This window comes from Trachymyrmex septentrionalis, unplaced genomic scaffold (genome assembly GCF_001594115.1).
Source record: "Trachymyrmex septentrionalis isolate Tsep2-gDNA-1 unplaced genomic scaffold, Tsep1.0 scaffold137, whole genome shotgun sequence".
Classification (NCBI taxonomy): domain Eukaryota; kingdom Metazoa; phylum Arthropoda; class Insecta; order Hymenoptera; family Formicidae; genus Trachymyrmex; species Trachymyrmex septentrionalis.
The window spans coordinates 277,138-284,322 of record NW_017304512.1 but is presented as its reverse complement, the minus strand read 5'-3'; the positions used below and the strand labels follow the sequence as shown (position 1 = coordinate 284,322).

Here is a 7,185-nt window from a genome sequence, read left to right as displayed (position 1 = left end):
TTTATATGTATATAAAATATTTTGTCCTGGGTTTTTTGGATTTTTTTCTGATTGCGTTTCGTTATTTATTGTAAATACTGAAAATCTGTAGTAACGTGAACTATAAAATTTCAGTATTTGCAGTAAATAACGAAATGCAATCTTTGTATGTAACATTACTGACGCCAAATTGTAGTGAGATTAGTAATTGATTAGTTATAGGTTTAATGTATATATAGAATATTATAACTGAGTGAGTAAGAATATATAAAATATATTATTTATAATAGATGTTATAAAAAATTAATTTTTTAAATGTTTAAGTGATTTTCAAAAAAAGTTTAGCGAGGTGATATCCTTTTTTTTTCAAACGTGTAAGAACAAACTCGTTATGCGTGCAGAATCCATCTAGAATCATGAGTTAATAGTCAATGGCTGCGTTCAGCAGAAAAGTTTATGTAGAAAGTGTTTTACAACTGTTGTAAAATTCTTTAATATGATTGGTCTTGCCCTTAGTTCCTCACTGGATCTAAATGTATAAACCAATCATATTGAAGAATTTTAACAACAGTTGTAAAGCTGCTTTTTCTGCTGAAACACAGCCATAATTCTCGCAATAAAATGCACTAGCGGCATCCTGTAATACACAACGATAATACAAAATTTAATTTCTTATTTTAAAAGTTTATAAAGATATTTGAGTATTGATATTTATGAACATTAAAACCAAATATTGCAATTATTATTTGTCGCAAGATGTTAATTTTTAGTACAAAATATCTATTAATAAGTGATTGATAAAATCGATTTATGTACGAAATCTTTTTAAAGATATTTTTTTATTGAAATTTTGAGGTTCAACATATGTTTTATTCAAATTTGATGCTATTATTTTAAATTTAATTTTTTAATTTTATTTTATTCAATTTAAATTAATTAAAATTCAATTTTTAAATTATCTCTGAAAAGAGATAATTTAAAAATTAAATTTTCCACGTCCTGATAACCGCCAGCATACGCCGATCAATACATAATTTGCACAAGTTGAAAGGAATAAATTAATTAGAATGACATAGATTGCGCGTGAGTGTATATTTTATACACGTTTTTATTTAACTGCTGCTTTAATTTAAAGAATCATTTATTGTTCTTTTATATATATATAAAAGAAGAAATAAGTTCTTAATCGCGTGTTAAGATATATTGCTACAATTTGGTGAGATCAATCATCTGTTGAGAGACCCTTTCATTCAGTTGTACTTATATTAAAAACTGCGCAATTTATTAACAAATCAATAAATCGGATATAACTTTACTATGGAATTCCAAACTCGTCGACTCAATTGCTTGAAATTTTGCAATGTATCATAATTTCACAAATTCCCAGGAATAATAACATGTAAAATAGTATATAACATCCGTAATTGTATCTCATTAAAATTTAGCGTTCTGTATATGCTACTTTTTTCGTTTTTTAAAATGGATCTAAAATATGAAAAGTGCCGTAATAAAAATGTCATGTCCCATCTCGCTCAATCATTAAGTGCCATGGCTATTCGATCGATCGTAAATTTCATACATTGCAATTTAAAGTTAAGTCGTATCACTGCATAATTTACATATCCCATAATATATAATATTGTGTCCCGAGTTTAGCCGGGATATTAAACTTTCAAAATTAATAGTGATATAAATAACGCTTAAAAATCTTGTTATATATATAATCTAAAGTACTTCTTTTTATTCATCCATTATTTTTACTATTTCATTCTTTAGCAACATTGAATCTCGAGTTATATATATATATATATATACATCCTTTGCGTCTCCAAGCTACGATCAATTCTAAAGAATAAGTCATAAATAGATATTCTTCCAAAGTGTTCTCGTTACAGGTGAAACACAGGCAAATGCCTTGTCTATCTGTTCTGCTTTAATTTCTGCTTTAGTGCTCGTTGATCGATAATTCAAAACAATGCTTTAGCATGTGGCGAGTAAGCGCACTAGTTCAGTATTCATCTAACGTTTCTGTGGTTTTTATCCAAGATACGTATATAACAGTAGACTCCTTTCTCGTATCGATTTATCAACGCAATTTGAAACTACAAGTTAGTATTGCCTTACATGTTACGATTTATATCGTACGTAGAGAAACATAAGATCAGTCATTTAAATCCATTTCCTTTCAACGGAGATAGAGAAAGAAAAAAAGTAGAAAGAAAAATTTAAACAATCTTAACAATTCAATATATCTTCCCTATCTTGTTTGTATAGAGATATTAAAGCACGCTAAAAAATAAATATCGACTAAATCTATATTTTTAAAAAGACATCTCGAAAATATTCAGATTTTTTTCAGTATTCAAAATTATTAAGAACAAACAATGTGTAAGTTTAGATTTGGCATAAACTCGAAATTCGAAATCTTCGTTATATATTAAAAAAAATAATAATAATTTAACGTTCTTCTGTCGCAATTAATTGACAAATTTTTTTTAGGTGAACCTAATTCGACGTCGTGCGTCAGACGCGGGTCATCGGCGAATCATCCCCGGGACCACCCTATACTATGTATCACATTTTTCCGATGACGCTGTCGGTAGTGCCGGTGGCGTATCGTACTCTTCGCGCAAGCTCCACTTCTCAGGAAGGCTATTGATCCACACCGACGTTTCGGCCGACGATCGGACGGTAGAGTGCCACGGACGTCGGGCTGTAACGCCGCCCGTAAATAATCGTACGGTGTGCCGTGGCGAATTTTGGATTTAATTTAATAATAAGACGCGGATAAAGGCACCCTTTTAGCATTCAGGGGTAGCACAAGGTAGCAGTGTACCCTGAAGATGGTCGGCGGAGTGACGGAGGGTGGACCTCTTATTCGACCTGTCGAGCCCGGTGAGTGCCGACGACGTGTCACGCAACGTCCCTTCCGAAACCACCCGCAGTTGCTTCCTCCTTTTTACTATTGATGCACAATCACTACGAGATCGGCCGATTCATCATCCGTTCGTAATAACGAATGCCTCCCCAATATCGTTCAGAATTCGGTGCACTGACAGCTGTTAGCCTTCGTTTCTCGGTCATGACCGTCCTAGATCATCAATTCCTTGAAGAATTACAGCAGCGATTGCATTAGCCAAATATGAATTAAATCGAATTTCACCCCTTTGCACTTTTGATCATGGACATGATTGTCGAAATGGGTTTTGCTTGACGCGCAGTTCCGTTGTGGAAAGAGCTGGAAAGTTTAAAGGAGTCACGCATCTCAATCGACTAGTCCTTTACTACAGAATCCGATATCCATGGGAGTATAATAATTAGCGCGTAAAGTGCTGTCACGCGACATGTTTGGGAGGCAACAATTGATTGTTTTACGTTTCGCAAGCTTACATTTCGCATCATTGAGGAGATACGGAAATATAGAGAGTTAAATCTTAATTACTTCATATTTTATATATTTACTTCATAATTTTAAGTAAACACATCATATGGTCTCTTTTTAGAATATGCAATAATTATTTGCTCTCCTATTATCCTCATATTACATTACATGTACGGTACCATGCTGTTCGCGATAAATAGATGCGCAATTACGACAAAATCGAAATCGAAAGGCACACATGCGTACGATCAGTGGATCTCAGACGGATCGGGTTTTTTCGCGCATGCGTAACGAATTTACTCTTATTGTCAATACAGTACTCTATTTAAGAAACAAACGTCATAACTAAAAAAAAAAATGTTTTCCAGAAAATAAGTTTGAACATTTGGATTCATTAAAATTTTGTAATATTAATTTAAAAGTGCAATTTTGTGTAATAATTGATTATATAAAGAAATAAAAGTAGGATCCCGAGAAAAAATGTTATATATAAATATGGACGTATTCATATATATAATATAATTATATATAGTTGTACATTCAAATAAATGGCTACGAGTCGAAACAAACTGGTAATTGTTAATAATTGACGCTTAATATTTAATAATTAAGAAATACAATAAACAAACGTTTCTACCTTTATAGGGTCATCTTCGGTTGTTGAAATAATTCTGATAAAATTAAAAAATTAAAAAAATTTTTTAATTTTTATCACAGAATTATTTTAACACTGAATATGACTCGATAAAGGTGGAAATTGTATTTCTTAATTATTAAATATTAAGCGTCAATTATTAACAATTATAAAGTTTCGACTCGTAACTTATTATTTGAATATTTTATTATTTGAGTCTAAATATATTGATTATTATATATAATTGTATATAAAATATGTTAATTTTTTTATGTAATTATATATATGAAACATTTTTCCCGGAATATTCTTTTAAAGCATTTTCCTTCTTTTTTTTCGAGCAACTAAAAAATGACAATTTTTGAATTGTGTCATAGCAAATGAGCAATATAGTTAAATTCATTTTCCAGTCCAATCAGTCGATTACTACGTATATATGATTTCAGTCTCGACGGCGACGTTGGTGACGTTATGCATTGGTGCCGCTTTCTTATTATGTGCTGTCGCTATGACCTGGTGGCTCTGTCGACGACGTCGCGAGCACACCAAGTTAAGCTCGGACAAGTCCCTGGCGTTCAGGCCTCCACATCGGAAGCCGACGGCGGTTAAAAGCCCTGGCAGTACGAGTCATTATTTAAAGAAGAGCCCATCGCCGACAGGACCTGCTAAAAGCCCGCCTGGTTCCGGTGGACAAACTCCCAGCCCGACAGGCTCACAGTCTTCAAATCCAGCGTCTCAACCCAGAACACCGCAAAGCGCAGGTAATGTAACGTAATCCATAATAATGACTGTCATAAAAAATCCATCTTTTTTTTTTTTTAGAGAAACAACTATTTTTAATATTTACATTTAATACTTTGTAGGAACACCGGTACAAACGCCTGTCGAGGTCGCTGTGAGTATAGAGAACGAGCGCGACAAGGCTGAGTTAGAGAATAATGAGAAGGTCGAACGTGAAAAGTGCCAAACAGCTGAGAACGACAAGGATAATCTGGGCCAGCTTGTCTTTAAACTGAGATATCGAAGCGAACAGAATGCGCTCGCGGTCACCGTGGTGAAATGCAAAGGGTTGCCAGCCAGAGGTCAGCAGAATGCTACCAGTGATCCTTACGTGAAACTGCAATTGTTGCCTGACAAACAGCATCACGTGAAAACTAGAGTCCTTAGAAATACCAGAGACCCAGTGTATGACGAAGATTTCACATTCTTTGGCATATCGCAGAGTCAGCTTCAGGTAAATGATTGAAAAATCCGAGTGTGTTGAAATAATTTCTACTAAAATTAAATTCCCAAGTAATAATTATCGTAATGAGTCTTTCTTTAAGAGAAGAACTTGACTTATTTTAAAATTATAATTCCAGAAAATTAGCTTACACTTCATCGTACTGAGTTTTGACCGATATTCACGTGACGATATCATTGGAGAACTGACATGTGCTTTATCATCAGTGCCCGGTTTAGAGGATGCGGATAATCAGGAAATATCTCTCTGTCGAAAAATATATCCCAGGAGTTTAAAAGTAAATACTGTTGATGAAAAATTGTTGTTGAAGAGTATCTTATAAATAAATTATATATAAATAGCTTACAAATAAATACAGTTTATCCTGAGTACAAATAATATTTTTTTATATTCTCTTATTTCTTTTTAGATACAGTCGCAAGGGAGAGGAGAGTTGCTGGTCTCTCTTTGTTGGCAACCTGTAACCAGCCGGCTGACGGTGGTAGTATTAAAAGCACGAAATCTACCCAAGATGGATGTCACTGGGCTCGCTGACCCGTATGTCAAAATCTATCTTCTGTACAACCAACAACGTATTGCGAAGAAGAAAACGCACGTAAAGAAACGTACGCTCAGCCCGGTATTTAACGAGTCCTTCGTTTTCGATATACCGAACGGTGCAGACGGGCTCAACAATGTCAGCCTTGAGTTCATGTTACTGGACTGGGATAGAGTAACGAAAAACGAGGTAAATTTTATACTCTGATCATCCAAAACTTTACTCTATTAACGAGCGGATCAATGTATATTTTACGCAAAACAACTTTCTCTATTAAGATATTTGCAGAATAATCCAAAATATTAATAGATATATTTTCCACAATAGATTACACATACACACATACACATACATACATATATAGTGTGTAATAATCTTTTATATATCATACATACGTTTCATTTCTTTGAATTTATTGAATTGCAATTATAAGTAAACAAATTTTGCACAATCAAACGAATCGTAACAAAATGTAATAATTTAGGTAATCGGCCGGCTAGAGTTTGGTGGACCAAAATGTCAAGGCTCCGCTGTAAACCATTGGAAAGAGGTATGCAGCTCACCGCGACGACAGATAGCCGATTGGCATAAACTGCGGGAGTAATCAATCTCTGGCCCTACGTATCAGCCCGAGTTCCCGTCTCCGATTTCTTTGAATTCCCATATCCTCCTCTACTGTGAAACCGATTCGATCCTTGAAGCCCTACGAGGTAGGGCGTTTTGTAAACCTAATAATCAATGTATATTAGGCTTGAAAGGACGGTTCCACCCGTGATTGCTGTCATCACAAGAAACGTCTTGAATTTATAAACGCAATCGCACATTCCTTATTCATGACTCACTAGGAATTCGCGTGATATCTTTTTAATCTTAAATTTTAATCATGTTGCTCTATCAAGCTTGTCAGTTTATATATATAATTCTCTATAATTTATTCATTTATAATAACATTTTTTTTAAATAGATAATTTTTAATAGATTGTCACAAAATATGACACGCGATTACGGGATGACAGCTTGCAGGATGCTTTACATGATATAAGCATAGACATTAAGATTCTTGACCAGTTGGTAACGAAATTATGAAAAAGGACTGTCGGTGCAAAGCGACCTATCAATTACTAAATACTGCGTCATGTAGATGAAAATGAAGCAAATTTTTGTTATCCCCTAGAGCGAATTGAGTGGAATGCGTTAGTATGCTAATGCGTTGGAAGCAATTTTACACAAAGTGATATGAAAAAACATATGTATAAAATATCATAATTTGTTCACTAAACAGTTCAGCAAATAATTTTTTTAAATTTTTAATTTGCCGCATCACATTCGATTATTGCTTGGTAATAACCTATTGTCTCTACTAAATGCATATAATATATATATATATATATATATATATATATACACTC

General features: G+C 33.6%; 1 protein-coding gene across 1 annotated transcript; it reads left to right on the top strand.

Moving 5' to 3' along the window:
• The first annotated feature begins 2,644 nt into the window (after positions 1–2,644).
• LOC108757300 (synaptotagmin-4) lies at positions 2,645–6,624 on the top strand. The gene is made up of 6 exons (XM_018501774.1): positions 2,645–2,874; positions 4,442–4,756; positions 4,859–5,229; positions 5,357–5,515; positions 5,648–5,965; positions 6,261–6,624. The coding sequence occupies exons 1-6, from the start codon at positions 2,823–2,825 to the stop codon at positions 6,378–6,380; spliced, it is 1,335 nt and encodes a 444-aa protein (XP_018357276.1). The 5' UTR covers positions 2,645–2,822; the 3' UTR covers positions 6,381–6,624.
• Positions 6,625–7,185: the final 561 nt, after the last annotated feature.